Raw genomic sequence first — 20,563 nt, 5'->3', positions numbered from 1 at the left:
GGGGAAGTGGAGAGGGAGGTGCTGAGCTCTTCTACCTCAGATCTAGTAACAGGACATGTGGGAATGGTTCAAACCTGTGCCAGGGAAGGTTCAGTCTAGACATTTGAAAACATTTATGTACCGAGAAAGTAGTCAAACACTGGAACAGGCTTCCTAAAGGAGTGGTTGATGCCCCAAGTCTGTCAGTATTTAAGAGGCATTTGGACAATGCCCTTAATAATTTGCTTTAACTTTTGGTCAGTCCTGAATTGGTCAGGCAGTTGGACTAGATGATCGTTGTAGGTCCTTTCCGCCTGGAACTATTCTATTCTATTCTATTCTATTCTATTCTATTCTATTCTATTCTATTCTATTCTATTCTACCAGTCACTTCCCCAGCACAACCTCTTCATTAAATCCTTCTTTACTCAACATACCATTTGATAACTTGCTAACAATAGTTTAAGAGCAGACCAGGGTTCACTACTGATCATTTGTAACAAGTCCTCAAAGAAAGCTTGGTGGTAAATAAAACACTTTTTTTTTTTTTTCTTCCCCCAGTTTCAAAAAACTATACATAAAATGACCAAAGTAATTACAGGCTTTTCATCCTGGCATTGGTCTCAAGCAAAGTTATGGAACAGTTGATCCTGGAATAGATTAATACAAATGTAGAGGATAATATAATTAACACCAATAAATGTTCATTCATAGAAACTAAGTCCTGTCAAACTAGCTCAATATCAGTTTTCAAGCTTATACATTTCTAGTGACATAATGTATATTTGTAAGAGATCTCACTTGATGCAGTATGACATTCTGATTAAGAAACTACAGTGATAAGAAAATCATTGTGGCATGTTGTTCAATATGCTACAGTGGCACACATTAAATTATTAAATTTTGACTGCCTGGTAAGATTCACAACATAGCTCGAAAAAACCATTATTCGTCAGGACCTTCTGTTGAGATGCTATGTCTTCTGGCTTGATGCTATTTAATACTTTTTGTTAATGATGGAAAAGCAATCATAACATTAAGACTTATTTATAGGTGACACACAAAGGCTGAGGGAGTGGTCATTAATAGATGCAAGCCAGGGTAGAAAGCAGTTCAAGTAGCTTTGTAGCCTGGATTCAAACACCAAAAGGCATTTCTGTACATCAGAACATGTATTTGGGATTGAAGCATATATTTAGGATTAAAGTCTATGGATATTGCTTTCCCAGAATTGGCCACATGCCATTCTGGGTGCTGCAGGTCTAAAAGCTATGGGATATTTCTTGTCAATTAATAGTTATTTTAAAATATGCTCCTTGTTTGAAGGTATAGCCAAAATACCAAGAATAGATTTGGATATGTATTCAGAGAAGATTATTCTCTAGAAGAAGAGCATTTCTATTACCTCTATATGTTAAGTTTTGCAGCTCCTCTTAAACTAAGACAATTCTGATGCGGAATTAATAAATTCAAGTGTTATTTTGAAAATTGTGGAGTGCATGAAAGAGCCAGAAGATTTATTAGAGATTGGAAATAATTGCTTGTGTTAAGAGATCATGAGTGTTTATCTTGAAATGTAAAGGGTAGTTGATTACCATCTCTAAATACTTGCATGAGAAAAAAAAAAAAAAAAACAAACCAAACTGGTTAAAAAGGGTTCTTCAGCCTAGCAAACATGTATTAAGGCTCAAGGTCTGAGTTGATGGTAGATGACTGCAGACTAAGAAAAACCCACCTGTTTTTCACAGTGACAATAACTAAGCATTGAAAGAACTTCAAGGGTTACAGTGCAACACTATTGCTGGAAATTTTAAAATGAAGATGCCTTTCTAAAAGATGTTCTACATTATCCGTAACTTTCGGGTTTGCAGCAGTGATTACTTCAGAAAAATCTCGTATCATGCAGAAATTGCGACCAGATAATCACCATAGTCTCTTCCAGAATGCAACATGATCAGCAGTGATGCGCTTCTAACAGTGAGATAAGATTTAAAGTTTTCAAAACATTATGAGGGAAATTGAGCCACAAAAATATGTTAGGAACGGGTGACGTGAACTAGATGTCAGAATGGGTAGGAAGAAACAGGTTACTCCATTCCATGATTATATAAAAGATGTCACAGTGTAGTCACATGGTGAGACCAAAATCATGAACATTTTAACTGAACAAAAATAGAATCAGGTCAAGAAAGGTACTGCTTTTTGGTTTTTGTTTTGTTTTGGTTTGGATTTTTAATGTATAAAATTAAATTCTGAGGAAGAGAAGGAGAGTATTCTATTTAAAAATGATGATATAAATTTTTTGATAGCTATTTGAAAAAGATTTCAACTGACTTCGAAATTACAGGCTCACCAAATACAGTACTGTGGACTTCATAACAAACTTCAGTACAAAGGGGCCTCCTCCTTCCACGAACAACAGCTCCTGTGTGTAAGAAATTCAGTCCTAGAAACAAATGAGAAGTGATCAGCATTGACAGATGACATAAACCTGGGGGTTCCCAGGCATGATTTAATGCTTATTAAGAAGAAAGTGAATGCAAGAGTCATTAGTGTGTATCTTCTCAGAGCCCTACAGTATTTGGTGTTCTATGGAGCATGAACAATGTTCTGTTTGAAAAGAGTTGCACAGCTCCCCATCAATAAACCCTCTCAAAAAAAAGATTCTTACATAAATGACACTTGTTTTCACTCTGATCATGCATCTATTTTCACTGACATAGGCAGCTATGGTAATTCATTACTGTTTTTATTTCATCTGATATTACTCACTTTTATTCTTCAAGAACAAAAGAAAACCTACATATGGTAAATAGAAAAATTGTTTAGGAATAGTGAGTAATGGATCATACATGATACAACATATTTGTATATTGATTTTTTCTCAGATTGATGCATGAATGCAAATGGAGATTATATGGGTAACTTTTCTACTGTTAGGGTAGAAATCAAACTGGATTGGTAATCATGGATCAAAGTCTTGCTTATGGTATTACACATTTTTATTCCCATTATGTGACTTGATGAAACTGCACATTTTGGAGGATTTTCCAATATTACTTGTACCTTACAACAGCCAAATTAAAATTCCATTGTTTTCATTAGTCCCCCATTTGAAAGAACATATGAAATGATACTTCATGCTGGAAAATGAAAATGTCATTATGCCTAAAGATAGTAGGCCTGACATCCTGAGAGCAATTCTGATGGTCCTAATACTGCATAGATGAATAAGATGCTATAACTTCACATAGCTTTTGTTGGAGGACAGTGTTATATACAGTAGCAGGACTGGGAAGAAAGAAGAAGTGTATTTGGCAAGACATCTTTAATAAGTATATAAACACATACGTACACAAATAAACAAAACATTCTTGATCATGCTGCCAAACACTAGTTTGTTTTTGGTTGGGGTTTTTTTCGTTTTGTTTTTTTTTTTTTACTAAGCCTGTATTTTTAGAATTAATTGTGGAGGTCAATTGTGTTGATGGACATTGATCCATCTCCCAAGTACACTCAAAGCACTCCAGAGAATTAACAGAAGACATGAGCTACAGGCAGTCAAATGATTATAGCTTAATCGAAAGTAACTGTCTTTGAAAGTGCCAGTATGGCACATAATGAATTGGTTAGAGCACAAGAAGTATTGACTAGTAGGTTTCAAATTACTATGGGACACAATGAATTTAAATGTCGAAAAAATGGGTCTTTTATTCATTTAATTTCAGTTCTTCATTAAAAGTTCCAGTATATAACCCATGTATGTCAATAATTATGAGAAAGAAAAAAAAAACACCAACAAACAAACAAATAAATTAGATCTTTGAAAAAATTCATTGGTTTTCCAGATTCAATACTGAAAGCCAGAATCAGAGGATGAAATAATTTTATATGCTGGAAACATAGTCATTAACTTTTAAAAGCAGACAATCTATCATTTAACAAAATGTCATCTTACAAAAATGTTTTAAACATGCTGCTTGCATCAAAGAAAATGAGAGTTCACTGTGTAAGGAAGATCAAACAGAATGCATGCAAATTTTTTTATGGTGATGAAAAAAAATTATAGCTTCAAGTAAAAATTATATTCCTTAATATTGGATTCTGCTTGTTATTACACACAAAAAAAACCCCCACCAAACCCAACTTAATATCTTTTGGTTCTGATAAGTTTGGACAAAGTCTTGGTCTTACTTGACTTTGCAAGACCTGTTGCCTTGGATCTGGTCTTTGCTTTTCACACTCTAATCTGTCAATATTTGATTTTTATTACATATGCTTATGAATATGCATATACTTATAATTGAACATGATTTCTACAAGCACAAACAATGCTCTTGGTGTTAGGTTTCCTTTTTCACTGTATAGTGGTATACTAATTTGTCCATGATAATGGGAAACTTAAGCAATGATTTGGCACTTATGGTGTGCATGCATTTCTGGAAAATTTGTCTTACGAATGTAAGTGCTGAAAGTAAAATCTGGGCTATACTGTACATGTACATACATGCACACACACATCCTGATAATGCCAAAGGCAATTATGAACTCAAAACCAGAGATCTTGGGAACACAGAAAGATTTTCTGTTCCCATATCAGAGGGAAGAATTGTAAATGAAGGCGTTTATGATGCAAGGACACCATCCTGGATGACTGATAGGCAGTGGCCAAACTGGTAGAAAATTTTCAGCTTACTAAGAAAGCAGACAAACCTAGTTCAGGGAAAAAAAATGGAACTTTGAGAAGCAAAGATCAGAAAACAGATTGGGGGAAACGGAAGACTGAATGGCAGGATTAAATAGGGTCTTCTCTTGGCTTTCAAGTAAAAATAAAATTTAAAAAAAAAAAAAAAAAAGCACTCAAGATTAGAAACATAGTTTACTCACTATCCAGTAAATTTGATTTATTAAGTTAATAAGGAAGATGCCTCAGTGTACTCTCTGTGGTCTTACTGATCAACAAAGAAATAGTCATGACACACCATGTTAGTTCTCATTCTAATGACTAGGACTTTTTCCTGTAAGCAGACTCTCATAACAACATGGATAAACTGCCACTCCTCATTTTTCTGCAGTTCTAGTGATGGACAATTGTATATGAATGTGAGTAACCACTCACATGCTGAAATTGATCTGCATATGCATTGCAGTCTCATTGCAGTCTTTGTAAAGTCATTCTCTGTTTAAACTTTTCTAAAATAATCAGGATTGTAGTACTTGTTAACCTCAGAGTATAATGGGAGGATAAATGAAAATGTGTGATAAGATAGTATAGTATGGTTTGAGTAAATGATTTACAGTATATAATTTCATATTTAAAAAATATTTTCTTAAAATAAAATAACCAATTGCATTCTGCTCAGACATTTCACCTTTAAGAGAGTTGTTCTTGGTGCAACATAGGCAAAATTCTGGCAGTTCAGTCAACCATGCCCATAGTTTTTAAAAGACAAAGGAAATATGCTATAGTTTATCACTGTTCATTAAAATCCACAGCAGTTATTCCTTTAAAAATCATTATTGTTCTAAATAGTGTCCTATTTTCAAACTAGAAACTTAAGCTAATAAAAGTCCTATGGGTCACAGACAGCAGTCATCTTGGTTTCATAGAAAACATTGCTTCACTGTTTCCATTACTCCAGATTAGCTTCCTCAGGGTCCATCTTTTGCTCTCATTATAGAAAACTGGTCGGGCACTATTTTGCCTCAAGGTAATTTTCATTATTTCAGTGAATTGATGGTCTGATGGTTCAGTTAAAAAGTTAGTTTGCCTTCCTGGGAAATAACTTAAGCTGTTAAAAAGCAACATTCCTCTCTGGGTTTCAAAGTGAAATTTTTTGGTATTAACTATTCCAGTGATCCCTTGCTAGGCAATCACCACGTGATTACTTTTAAATCAAGTACCCTGATTTAATGATATGCAGTTTGGATGGAGTTTTTCCTATTATGCCTGCATTGCAGGGTTTTGTCACACAATCAGTCACAGCTCCTCTTCCAGCAGTGGCAGTAATGGCAGGTGCAGCTCTGAAGGCTGGAGAAAGAGAAAGGAGGCACTCTGCAGAGTTCTTGAAAGCATTTTCTCTCCTTTGGGTTGCTCATGCCTGCAGGATGTACAGAATGAATTATAGGTCATGTCTTTTATAAGAGAGGAGAGTTTCTTTGTACAAATTATTTTGCATGTATAGTGAAGTTCAGTACCATGGCTACTTTCCTTTAAGCTTCAGAAAAGTGCTTTTAGATAGATAGAGAATAATTACTTCTGGAAGGAGTAATTTAGACTATAATAATAATAATAATAATAATAATAATAATGCAGTTTGGAGCAGTGCAACATGGAAAGTAGCCATAGCACACACATGCTGGCTCTTCTGTATGCAAAGAATCAGGAATATAAACGGAAGTTGACTTGGCTGAGGATAGAAGAACTGAAGTGGTAATTTAGTAGAAAACTGTAATTTATTGTAGTTGTTAAAAAAAAAAAGCATTTGCATTCAGTACATGTACAGAAACATGCTTGCCTTTGACAGCAGTCACAACATTGGTGCTTTCAGTTGTGGGCCTGCATTTCAGCAGTGGCAGTTTCCTCCTCCCACAAAGCATTGTCACCACCATTCATTGGCTCCGAACTGCATGGAGAACGGGCAAATTCTCCTCTTCTACTTCGCATCAGTAATTCCACTGAACGAAATTGTTCTTCCAGTCTCTTGGTATATTATCTGTCAGTGTGTTCCCGTAAGTTAGAGTACAGCACAGAGGGTACAGTATATAAATCCATATGCACAGCTGCTGCCTGTACAACTGTGTCTGCCTTCTTCATTGTGAGAATTTTTGTATGGAACTCAGACAAGAAAATAGGTTAGTGGCTAAATTAATGCAGCCACTCAATATCCTAGTTCTGTCCCGTAATGCCAAATACACAAGACTTCTGAAATGACTGTCCAATTTCTTGGGGTCACATGCTTTTTACTAGCACTGCACTGGTGAAAATGTACATGTTCATCTAACAGAGACATGAAGGAAGCATCCATAGGCTTATCAACCTCTTCTAAATATATCTATCTCTAACTGGTACACTTAACTCAGAAACTTTTCCTTTTCACTCATTGTTCTATGTTTCTCTCCCTAGATCCCACCCTCAGATTTTTATTTACCTTTGACTTTGTAGCTTATGTTAATTTACTCATTTTACAGCAGCCTTCAGAGATTCTTTGAGTGGAAGTTATTCTTACTGAATTAATTTCTTTTCTATGTAATATTTAGCTATACTCAAAGTATCCATTGTATTAAATGCATTTGTGCATATGCTCTCTGTTACTAGAAGTTTAAGCTTTATCTCAGCTAATGAATCCATTATGCCTCTACTTGGGTGAGTTGTATGTACATTCCTTGGGAAATTAATCGCTCTGTGCTACCAATTTCTTCAGTCTTCTGTTGGTTTGCTGTAACAGGACAGACTTACCTACCTACTGCAAATTATGCCTTCTGCAAATATCGTATTTTAGAAAGTCAAGATTTGTGACAAAAAGCGGTACGATTTATTAGGTCGTCTGACATAGTCAGAAAAAAACCCATAAAAGTTCTCAGGCACATAAACTCTTCTTCACATCTCAAATGGAAGCAACGTACTTCAAGAAATGTACAGAAATTGGTCTCGCTTCAGTTTCATTACTCTTAATCACTGTGACTGTCTGAGAGAAAAGAATAGTTAACATCTATGAATCTATGGGAACTGTTAGTAAGGAGAGAGGTGATAAGGTCAGTAGCCTCTCCTGAGTAGAGAGAGGGGGACAGATTATTATCCCCTGTGGAGTCGCGAGGGTTAGCAGAAGAGATACTGTGAAAAAAATCATATAATGTGAGAGAAACTAGCCTTCTTACTGAGCTCTTGCTTTTATGATTTTTACTATCCAGCAGAATAATAAACTTTATATCCAAACTGACCTTCTGAAGGTTTACAGATACAAGTGACCATAACTGCTTTGAAATGGAGGAATGATGACAAAAAGAGACTCTTGATATTTAAAGATGAGTGCTTTAAAAATATGCAGTCTGACCTCTCTCGACAACGTTGAGGCTCTAGTGTCTATAAATGACTTCTTATGTAAAGACATACTCCTGTGCACACTACACTTGCCATAAAGACCCCTACTGCCTGATTCATGTCTCAAAAGAAGGTAACAGAATTCACTCAGAACTAAAATTAGGACAAGGAAGATATAGTCTGCAGAAAGAGGCTTGGTTACAGATCTTGTGAATGATAGTAGCTTCATGTTTGTGGCCATGGAGCAATTCAGAAATATCAAGTCTGGAAATTCAAGATGCCTTTCAAAAATGTATTCATCCAGAATGATTACTGAGAGCCTCTGCCTGTCCAAACATATCAACATTTCCAGAGAGACCTAAAAGTAAAGGAAATTAGAATGGAAACATTTATTTAAATTCTATTTCATGTGAGCATTACCGCACAGATGGTCTCAAAACACTAAGGAATATTTCATATGCAGTGGTTTTATGAAGCTTAAAGAATTAGCAGGTCAGTGAACCACTGCCTGTATCTCACCACAATGTCAATTTATTTTCTCTGCTATTATTGCAGGTGATTATGTAGTCATGACTATATACTTCGACTTAAGTAGAAGAATGGGATACTTTACTATTCAAACATACATTCCCTGTATATTAACAGTTGTTCTTTCCTGGGTATCCTTTTGGATTAAAAAAGATGCCACACCAGCAAGAACAGCATTAGGTAAGTTGTCAATAATTCCCTTTTCTGCTCTCTTTGTGTAGCTTGATTTCAGAGACCACTAGCTATATGCTTTGGATTATTGCTGCATCTTGCAGACCCAGATCTACTTATCACTGAAGCCTCTGTTTTTCTGCCTTTAACAGGTTAATTAAATGTACACTACCCTGACCCTTTGGAATGACACTGCTACCTGTTTTGCATAATATTCTAGAATTAATGTCTGTCTCCTTTTTCTCACTATGATATTTCAGTGACATTTTTGAAGAATAAATTAATTGCACTTCTGTCTTTCTTCACTTCTGAAACTCTCCCCCATGGGGCATTATGTCATATATGCAGAAAACTGTGGGATATAATAATATTGATGCATGCAAAGTGTTTTAGCTTGTGTGCTTGAAGTTAAGCTTCACACTACATTGTATAGATATTTTTCATACATTGCAGAGATTTATGTTGCAGTTCATTTATGTCAGGACCAGTGTGTGCATTTTGACACTGTGCTTTAGGATACGGTTAGAAATGTTGACCGTTTCTTCTTATGTCTATAGGAAAACCTGCAGGTTTTGCCAGCATCAAGGTCATAGGGCTATATAACAGTGAATTATAGGTGTATGTCAGAACTGAAGGAAAACCAACATTTTACTCAGATTGTGGTTGCTGGGGCTGCCAATACTAACCAGTTCAGAAATCTACCACTATAGGAAAAAGGGGAGGCTATGTCAAGGTTTACATGTCTATTTTCAAATGTAGAGGTTACCATTCCCAGCTATTCATTGCTTCCTCCTGCTGGAGTTTACCATCTCCAGTTAAACATCTGGAGTCTCTAAATTATTTCAGTTCTAAAGAGCAAATTATTAAAAAGTGACCTAACTTTTTGGACTGAAATCAGACATGAAGAATTTTTAGGAGCAGCTGAGTCCCTAGGTTTGAGAGGGCAATACTGCTACAAGGAAAGATTGAAGGACAAGGTCTGTGAAAGGGCTGCACTTCCTTAGAGGACACGAGAAGGCAGCCCACAGAAGGCATGGTGTTCTTCAGTGCTGTTGTGTGCAACCACAGTAGAGGAGAATCCATTTGTACCAACCACCTCTGTTTCCCACTCCCCTAAACAGATGATCAAGAGTCATCAGTACTCATCTTTTTTCATCCAAGTAACTAAGCGTTTACCAGAAATGGAGTTTACTTATATGTGAATCCATTTCTGTTAGCTGTCTTTCAAACACTATGTACAGGTCCTTTACTTGTTCTCAGGAGGAAGACACCTTGTATGACTACACAGCCTTTATACAGTTGTTCAGAATGACTTCTCCTGTTTCAGTCTGGCTCTATCCTGCACTAATAAATCTGAGCATTCACCAGTATTTAGGGTGCTATGGTTTCTAGCATAAACCCCTCAAAGGCCCTGAAGGGGAAAAAAAAGAAAAGAGAAGAAAAGAAAAGAGAAGAAAAGAGAAGAAAAGAGAAGAAAAGAAAAGAAAAGAAAAGAAAAGAAAAGAAAAGAAAAGAAAAGAAAAGAAAAGAAAAGAAAAGAAAAGAAAAGAAAAGAAAAGAAAAGAAAAGAAAAGAAAAGAAAAGAAAAGAAAAGAAAAGAAAAGAAAAGAAAAGAAAAGAAAAGAAAAGAAAAGAAAAGAAAAGAAAAGAAAAGAAAAGAAAAGAAAAGAAAAGCTAACAAGAATTTAAGTCCATTCACCCTGAATGAGATTTTAGCTGCTAAGTCTCTTGAACTTGTCCAGAAGTCTGATCCCACTTTCTAAGTCCTTCACTGATGCAAAAAAAAATGCAGTCATCTATTCAAGGTGTGCTAAGCCCGGGGTTGCAAACATTCCTCCTCCCAAAACTTCTAATGCTTCAACAGCTTAGCAACTTTCAGCTGAATAATAGAAGAAATATGTTACCAAAAATATCCTGTAAGTGTAACTGCCTCAATGGCCACAGCTTGCGTTAAGCAATGAAACTATATGCCAGATATTTCTGCTATCAATCCTTAGGCATTTTCCTAGGAGGAGGTTCACAGAATCATCAAGGTTGGAAAACACCTTGAAGATCATCCAGTCCAACTTCACAGTGACCGTTCCCAACTCCACCATATCCCTACGTGCTATGTCAACCCGAGTCTTAAACACCTCTAGGGATGGGGAATCCACCAACCTCCCTGGGCAGCAAATTCCAATGCCTAACAACCTGTTCTGTAAAGAAATGCTTCCTAATATCTAGTCTAAACCTTCCCTGGTGCAACTTGAGACCGTTACCTCTTGTCCTATCGCTTATTACTTAAAGAGACTCATCCCCAGATCTCTGCAACCTCCTTTCAGGGAGCTGTAGAGGTCGATGAGGTCTCCCCTCAGCCTCCTCTTCTCCAGACTAAACACCCCCAGTTCCCTCAGCTGCTCCCCGTATGACCTGTGCTCCAGATCCTTCACCAGCTTCGTTGCCCTTCTCTGGACACGCTCGAGTCATTCAATGTCCTTTTTGTAGTGAGGGGCCCAAAACTGAACACAGGAATCGAGGTGCGGCCTCACCAGTGCCGAGTACAGGGGTCAGATCCCTTCCCTGTCCCTGCTGTCCACGCTATTGCTGACACAAGCCAGGATGCCATTGGCCTTCTTGGCCCCCTGGGCACACTGCTGGCTCCTGTTCAGCCGGCTGTCAATCAACACCCCCAGGTCCCTCTCTGACTGGCAGCTCTCCAGCCACTCCTCCCCAAGCCTGTAGCGCTGCTGGGGGTTGTTGTGGCCCAAGGGCAGCCCCCGGCATTTGGCCTTATGGAAACTCCTCCAGTTGGCCTCAGCCCATGGCTCCAGCCTGTCCAGGTCTCTCTGCAGAGCCTCCCTACCCTCGAGCAGATCAACACTCCCACCCAACTGGGTGTCATCTGCAAACTGACTGAGGGTGCACTCGATCCCCTCGTGTAGATCATCAATAAAGATGTTAAACAGGAGTGGCCCCAACACCGAGCCCTGGGGGACACCACTCATGACCAGCTGCCAACTGGATTTAACTCCATTCACCACAACCCTTTGGGCTCGGCCATCCAGACAGTTTTTTACCTCGTGAATTGTGTGCCCACCCAAGCCACAAGCAGCCAGTTTGGCAAACCAGATGGAGCTGCCACGCAAATATGCAGCAGTCCAGGTCTCAGGCTGCAGGGAGTGCTTGAGCCTGTTAAACCTGTCGTAGGGTAGCAGATGTATCAGCTGTAATTCTTATTGAATGACAAGGGACATCCTTCCAAACCAAGAGGAGCTCAGTGACATGGAGCTTTGGAACAGGATTAGTAGAAAGAAAAGTTTCAGAGAGCCTGTTATAAGAGAATTGCAAGCATCCAAAACTGGTTCACACTTTACAGATTAATTCTGTATTAAACCCCATTCTGTGTGAGGTCAGCACAAGACCATAACCTGCTGGATTTTCTTCAAGAATTTGTAAAATTAACAATCATAGAACTTCAGACCATTGTAAGTCATGTGGCATCATGTGGGTCCAGTTTTCTGAGGTTATTTTCTGAGAAAGGAATATTCAGTCCTCACTTCCTTTGTGTGAGTGTCAAAGTGCTGTTACACTGGCTCTAGCAACATGGTGGTTTTCTAAGACTTACTGTTATGTTGTGACCCCCTCTACTTCCAGGACAGCACAAAGACTATACAAAGGTGAGGAGAGAGCATCTGTACAGCTCTCTGTTCCTGGCTGTATAGACTTGCCTCTGATGGACAGAAAACTGAACAATAGGCCTTTTCGCATACTTTCTTCTTAACTGGTGACTCAGTGTAGATAAGGAAAGATTGACCATGCTCCATCTTTTTAAACAGGAGTCTGGTGCTCTGTGTATGCGCAGAGTCACACAGCATCTCTTTGTGTTATCCTCCTTAATGCATAACGGAAAAGGGAGAAAAGGCATCTAACAGTTTGCATTACTAATTTTCCGTAAGCAGGCTTCATACCCTGTCCCTGAGACAGTTCCCCACACCACACAGCTTTTTTCCAATTAATTAGACATGGAAGTAGGTTAGATCACTAGTCACAACAGTGTGACTCTCCCTGCCTCATCCCCTCAGCCAGCAGGAACTTCAGACAAGAAATAATGAATTTGAAGAACATGAAAATGAGATGTTCCAAAGCTGTATTCAATGGCTGTCATGACTAACTCCTAAAACTCTGATGAAGAGTTAAATTACCGGGCTAAAATATAACTTTTTTATAAACAAAGTAAAATTACAAGCAAATAATATACATGGGTCACCTCTTTTTGTGCAGAGTCCTGTTCCTCCCAAATTGGCAATGGCCTTTAAACTCTTGGGATGCAATAAGAAGATATTCCAAGTTTACCATAGGACTGCTTGTACAAAGCAGCTTATAAATTTGTCTGAGCAACCACACGCATCCACATTTGGGTAGTGGCCAAAGGCAAATTGCTGATATTTTTCTGCTAATTAGTTGAAATGAATTTCAGACTCTGTGCACCAAACCTGCTCCCAGTATAGCTGCATTAATGTAAAGGGCTAGCATCAGGGAAATATTTCTCTCTCTGAAATTAATGAGTAATATCCTAAGCTATTGGCAACTACTCACAGTTACATGAATGACAGGTTTTACCCCTTTCTGAATAATGCTAAGTAATAAGCTATTTCTGTGATGGAAAAAGTAAATGTATCAGGGTATTTGGCTGTGAGGGAAAAAATGGGACCATAAGTATCCTTTCATCAGCACTGTCCAGAGGCATCAAAGTGCTCTTTAAAAGCTTGGCATCACAGTCCCCTCTTCACATGCAATTTGAGGGGCTGAGGCCCAGAGTGTCAACAGGACTCGCTCCAGGCCAGCTGAAGAGTCAGTCAGAAACTGGAAATAGAATTTGAATGTTGGATGAGAACTGTGTTTTGTGATCCCAGGTTATTCTGCCCTCCATTCAAATAGAAAAAAAAATGACTCTCCGCTATTTCTTCTTGTCTCTAGTAATCAAAATTATCTTCTCCCAGTGTTCACAGTCAAGAGCACCAGCAAGTCTCTGAAGAGAAGTTATGATCTGGAAAAGGACAGGTTGTTTTCCTTGAAGATGAAGGGAATTAAGTTAAACTGAAGCTTTCATCCCATTTTTCCCCTACTGTTCAAAATGGGTATAATATGTAATAGGACTAGGCAGTTACTAAAGAGCAACTTCAAACTGCAGTTAAAAAAATTACAGTGGGTATCAAGGCCAGCAATGTGTTGATGTAAAAGAAGTTACAGATGATGTTTAATAAAAAATGAACATTGCTTTCCTTTCCATTCTATCTTAAGCTTATTAACTATAAACCCAAGCAAGATGTCTAAGCAGGTACCAAACCAGAAGAGTGAGGGAATTAATTTTACAAACAAATGGTAACATGGGTAGAAGCAGCACACCTTTCCTCTAAAATACCCTTAGAAAAATAAGAAAAAATTAGTCTTGCTGATCACAGAGTTTCTAACTCTGAACCTCCTGCTACCTCACTTTGCATTGCTGTTTCATTAAGCATCTTTCAAACAGTAATAATTATAAATAACTGTTTAGGCCAATGATCTAAAGGTTAAAGTGTTCTCATGTAGTATGTACTCCTGCAACATTTTATCTCCAAGACAGTCCTTTTTGATTTATCAAATAGCATCTTTGGTATGGAACTTGCTCAGAGAATATAAACACCACAAAATCGTATTTATACACAAAATTGTAAGTTCCCACTTACACTTGTCTACCTGAAAATTTTGAAGCCAAGTAACTTCAAAGCTGTCCTTGGCTGATATTAAAATTCTGTTGAAATAGTTCATGAGCACTGTGAATTTCAATAACAGATGCAAAGCTCACTTTGCCATACGGGCCTCCCCAAAGTGAGAGACTTAACAATTTCATCTGGCAAGGTTTATTGCATTTGAAACCACTCAACAAGCTGAATTTTCTTAGCATGAGAGATAAAATGAGCTAAGGGTATGGAATCTAGATATTCTCTTTGGAAATAATGGGTTCTGCATTTTATTCATATATGCATATATATATATATTCCAACCTGTAAATGTATAGGAATACAAAAACATATCATCTGGTGCACCTTCTTTCTCTTTAATCTTTCTATAAGGCCAAATGCCGGGGGCTGCCCTTGGGCCACAACAACCCCCAGCAGCGCTACAGGCTTGGGGAGGAGTGGCTGGAGAGCTGCCAGTCAGAGAGGGACCTGGGGGTGTTGATTGACAGCCGGCTGAACAGGAGCCAGCAGTGTGCCCAGGGGGCCAAGAAGGCCAATGGCATCCTGGCTTGTGTCAGCAATAGCGTGGACAGCAGGGACAGGGAAGGGATCTTACCCCTGTACTCGGCACTGGTGAGGCTGCACCTCGATTCCTGTGTTCAGTTTTGGACCCTCACTACAAAAAGGACATTGAATGACTCGAGCGTGTCCAGAGAAGGGCAACGAAGCTGGTGCAGGGTCTGGAGCACAGGTCGTAGGAGGAGCGGCTGAGGGAACTGGGGGTGTTTAGTCTGGAGAAGAGGAGGCTGAGGGGAGACCTCATCGCCCTCTACAGCTCCCTGAAAGGAGGTTGCAGAGAGCTGGGGATGAGTCTCTTCAAACAAGTAACAAGTGATAGGACAAGAGGGAACAGCCTCAAGTTGTGCCAGGGAAGGTTTAGACTGGATATTAGGAAGCGTTTCTTTACAGAACAGGTTGTTAGGCGTTGGAATGGGCTGCCCAGGGAGGTGGTGGAGTCCCCATCCCTGGAGGTGTTTAAGAGTCGGGTTGACATAGCGCTGAAGGATACAGTATATTTGAGAACGGTCACTGTGAGGTTTATGGTTGGACTGGATGATCTTCAAGGTCTTTTCCAAGCTAGATGATTCTGTGATTCTGCGATTCAGACTTAAGTTATGGATATAAGACTCAGGTTGAGCTGAGGACTTCTATACTTCAGCACAGAGACTAATGGTAATTTTTCTTTCACTTGTCTGCCTTTCTCTTCATAGTCACTTTGGAAGCTGGTCATCATTACAGATACCTGCACAAATCTTCTTGTCACAAATAATACAAAGTTATACTTCAATTTTAGTAAAAACAGAAGAAAAATATTACATAGTCAATAAAGCATTCAGTAGAAACATTGCAGACCTTTGCTAAGAAAATTTTTTGAACACAGCAAGATTTTTTTTTCCTTTCATTTATTTTTAGCATTTTAATTAAAAAGTGTCCTAAAGTAATCTGAGATTTTATAACAGGATGAGTGGAAAACAAATCTTTCCCTTGAGTTCAGGTAAAAAGGTCACTTTATATTGTGCTGGAAGAACACTATAACTTTTGAGGAATTATTTAAAGATAGCAAAATACCTGAGCACAGATACAAGTACATGTGGCTCTGAAAAGGACAGATTTGTATTAGAAATTTATGTGTGGGTTAGAAAGTGTTAAAGAACTTAACTTCATATTGTAGAGTATGTCATAGTCTGTATGTAGCTCTTCTGAAGTTTACATCTCCCATGGCCTGAGTCAGGGTCATACAAAAAGACTAATTAACCTATAGTTAGCAAGGGCCAAATCAAGGCTAGCGAGTCAACACCTTTTGAATCTGGATATCTTTGCAGTTGACTACTGTTATGAATCAGTAAGCATGGGCTCTGCCTCTAGAACTTTTTCAAAGCATCAGCTAGCTACAGAACTGATATTCAGTCTGGAGAGGTTGCTGGATCATGGCAGCCACATGTGCTTATACTGGGAGATGGCACAGATGACAGGAAACGGAATTATTTTCCCAATAGCCCCTAGATGTCCAAGGTACGCACAGAGTCCACATTTCACACTTCCTATCAGCATTGCTTTAATCTTGATTATTTGTTTGTGGTTTTTTTTCAGCAACTTGTTTGTTTGTTTGTTTCTGGGTAGTGGATATTTAAGGAATACAATTAGTTATTATTTATCATAGAAGAAGTTTAAGGCCCAGGCTTTCTGTCTCTTCCAGGAAGTTTCTGATGGTTTGAATGGGGAGGGTTATTCCTGTGAATCACTGCAGTTTCTAGCAAAAGCTACAAATCATAGGTGGGCATTCCTTCATAAACAGAAAATAGTCAGAAGCAATCCACAGATACATCTTTCTCTCCAGAGTGCTGTTTGTGGGAAGTAATTTTACTATAAGGCGTAATTTCAGACATCCCCTGCTATTTCAAACATTGTGTACCATTGCAAGATATCATTTTAACTATAAAAAGAAATATTACCTTATGGTTATGTTGGTTTTAGAGCAGGTTGTCTCTTGAGACTTATCTGAGTGAGAGCTTTATTTTTCTTCCTAATCCATCGAGGAGTTTTGGGGTTTTTTTTTCTATCAGAAAGCTGGCAGTTCATAAAGAATGATAAAAAACATTAGTCCAAAGTGGGAATGAAAAGATTCTTAGGAATGAAGAGACATTATATGAATTACCAGAAGCCAAGTAACTGACACCCCATAGATTTCATTCTAGGGCTTGTTTTATTTTTTCAAGATATTTCACACTAAGTATTTCCCATTAAAACCATTATAACTGAATCAATCTAAGATGTGGTGCTTTGTATGAATTAAAAAGGCTATTTCCATTAAAGTTACATCCAAAATTTGTATAACAGTCTGTTTTCCTTTACTCGGAAAGAAAATAGCAGTGGAGGACACCCAAGGAAGCAGTGGTGTGAAAACATTTTTAAAATCCATGGTCAGAACACTTCAACAAAATTTCTTTTTTTTTTTTTTCTTTTCTTCCACACCCCCTTTTTCTTTTATGAGCACAAGATTTTTCATGAGAGCAGTACTGCTGTGAAAAAGACCATGTTCCGTCATTGTTTCTAGGTTTCTTATTTTTTATTTTTTCTGGGTTTAGTATCTTTTCTGCTTTATGCTTTTCTTCAAAAATTTATTCATTATCTCCTTCACCACCTCGAACCTAACTGGGACCAGAAAAAGAAAAAGATGAGGAAAAGCATATTAAGAAGCATGGGGATGTCACTTTTTGCAAAGATGAATAAAAACAGCTGAGGAAATCTTTGTTTACAGAATACCACTGGCTCTACTGATGTTATTTTTCATTATTTTTTTATACTACCAAATGAAATCAATAAATTATTTGGGTACACTTTGGATTCCTGTTTTGTACGTTTGTTTCCAAAGATTCTTCTGTGACATGGAGAAATGATGTTGCATACAATTAAATTAAGTTTCTCTCTGCAGGCATCACCACAGTATTGACCATGACAACTTTGAGTACTATTGCAAGAAAGTCATTACCCCGTGTCTCCTATGTCACCGCTATGGATTTGTTTGTGACTGTATGCTTTCTATTTGTCTTTGCTGCTCTGATGGAGTATGCAACCCTCAACTACTACTCAAGTTGCAGGAAACCAAACTGTACTAAGAAAAAAAAGTCGGTAAGATGGGATCATTTAAATTTCTTTTCTAGCATGTTCATGGTTCAGAGACCAGAGAATCATCCAATGACAGCCTGTAATCCCATGATACTCTGCTCTTCTGAGTATGTGGTGTGATCTGCCCTGAAAGTTGATGGAAAATAGTTATGTGCCTGTTAAGTGAGGTCTGTTCCTAACAGAAGCAGTCTACTGATCATGAGGCAGCAAAGCTGCCTCCGCATCTTTTGTCCTCCCATTACTGTGCTGGTAGTCAAAAAGTGCTCCCACTAAAACAGATTGAATAGCTTGTTATACAAATATATGCACATCAATAGATATTGAAATGCATCTGCTACTTCATGGATTAACAGATCTAGAAATATTTATTAACTTTACGGATGGGATTTCAATGTCTCCACTGGGAACCAGCACTTGTTTTTAGCCTGATGAACGGAGGGCCTTGTTCCTAAAAATGGAGGAGATGACTTACAAAGGTTTTATACATGGCTTCATTTTTAGCCAAAAAGACACTTCCAAGACTAACACACACACACACACACACACAAGCTGTTGATTTAGAATCAATTAAAACAAACATGCAGGAAGAATTCCCTGGTGTACTTCATAATTGACTACAAAAATAAAAGGGGGCAGTACAATGGAGAAAAAATCTCATTGTAAACATAGGGAAGGGGAAGTGGGTTGTCCATTCAAGATTAGTGGAAAATCTTATGTTTGAGATCAGTAATTGGAGTTGTTGGATGCCATTTTGCATAATGGAGGAAATAAGGACATTTGAAATCAGAAATATAAAGCCAAACAGGAAAAATGTGAAGGAGGAAATTGAAGAGAGAGAAGGCTAAATTCAGGGAATAATAGGTCACAAGATAAAAAGGGATTGAATTAAGAGCTATAGAAAATTATTGAATGAAGAACTAATGAAGGAAAAGCTGAAACTAATATGAAATTAGAGAAAGCCTAGAAAGCTATAGACTTAATGAAAACTCCATTAAACCTCTAATAGCTTCTTATAAAAACGCATTGCACACAAAAGGCAAAAGTATGAGACAATCAAAATGAACTTGTTAATGATCAAACTAAAATTGCTATCAAAGACTGACTAAAAAAGTCATGAGTATCTTTGTGAGTAGGATGTATCTCCAGACATGTGAAAGCATGTAACATTGATGAGATTTAAATTAACATAAGAACAAATGTTCACTTAGCTATTGTTTGTTAAATAAATAAAGGTAGTGTAGAATAAAGATTTAAAGTAGATGGAAACTAGATGAGCATTATGCTGAGGTTTCATGCGGTTTTAAAGTGTACAGAGTATCATGCTGAATATGTAGAATACTCAGCATGAAGTGTTTTATGGACAAACACATTTAAAGGCTTGGTTTAAGGAATGCTATTGAACATTAGATGCATATGAAGCAATAAGTATGTTTTCCTCTAAATAATTCTTTTTTAATCTTTATTTAAGCTACCTGATGTCAGTTTTGGTCATGTGATGGTAAGTAAACTATTTTATTCAGTGAGAGCAATGGACGCGTGAATGTATGGTTGATATTTACTTGCAATAATTCCCAAGAAAGCTGTAACTCTATGTTATGCTTTACCCTGACTTTACTATTATAAATATTGTTTTCCTTTTTTGTTAAAAGGTCAGGGGTTTTTGGCTGTGGCAGAGGAACATAACTGCCTCTTTCTATAAGGACTTATCAAATTATTTGGGAGGGAGAAGGGTCAAGTGCAGAATATTGTGTGTTATTTTTAACTCAGAAATCTTGTGTGTCTGCTTTATAGAATATCGCAGTATCTCATTACATTTTGTAAAAAAGTAATAAGCACAAGTTAATTCATAAACTTATATGGAATTTTAACTGTGTTTCATAGAAAATAATTCATGTATGCATATCCATAAAATCTATAGAAAGCTTTTAGGTGGATTTTTAAATAATTTAGGCATACAAGTTTGACAGTTTTACTATATCCACAAATGGAATAAATTCTATTCCCCAAACCTCTAGATAACAATTTATATGTATATAGTGATATTAAAGTTGAAACTCAGCACAAAATTGTGTCTCTAAGTTGTATGAAATCTGAAACTGTAATGCATACTACACTATATATAAGCATACAGAGGGCAAGTAAATCAAGGGGCTGGATGGGCTTCTTCCCAGCTATCAGATCCAGATAAGAACAGGGACAGAACTAAAGCACTGCTTTTGCATTTTTTGGTTTGGATATGCTGAAGTGTAGCCTTTACAATAGCTAGCTCCATGTAACTAGCTTATCTTTTACAAACAATGTTGCACACTTTTTTTTTGTTTTATATTACTTTTCTGATGTGTTTAAAGAGGTCATATAGCATTGTCTGTTCATTGTCGATAAATAGTTTACAGAAAGCCTTGCATTTATATACTCGCTACTGCTGTCACTCCTTGGACAGACTTTTCTGAAAGATTAA

General features: G+C 37.5%; 1 protein-coding gene across 1 annotated transcript in view; it reads left to right on the top strand.

The window, feature by feature from the left end:
* GABRG3 (gamma-aminobutyric acid type A receptor subunit gamma3) overlaps positions 1-20,563 on the top strand; it is a 326,293-nt gene that overhangs the window by 302,761 nt on the left and 2,969 nt on the right. The window contains exons 7-9 of the mRNA XM_074930235.1: positions 8,576-8,728; positions 17,912-18,108; positions 19,574-19,603. Coding sequence (XP_074786336.1) covers positions 8,576-8,728; positions 17,912-18,108; positions 19,574-19,603 — 380 coding nt within the window. The remainder of the gene's footprint in view (positions 1-8,575; positions 8,729-17,911; positions 18,109-19,573; positions 19,604-20,563) is intronic.

Source organism: Athene noctua, chromosome 1 (genome assembly GCF_965140245.1).
Source record: "Athene noctua chromosome 1, bAthNoc1.hap1.1, whole genome shotgun sequence".
Taxonomy (NCBI): domain Eukaryota; kingdom Metazoa; phylum Chordata; class Aves; order Strigiformes; family Strigidae; genus Athene; species Athene noctua.
The sequence above is the reverse complement of the archived record's forward strand: the minus strand, read 5'-3'. Positions and strand labels throughout refer to the sequence as shown.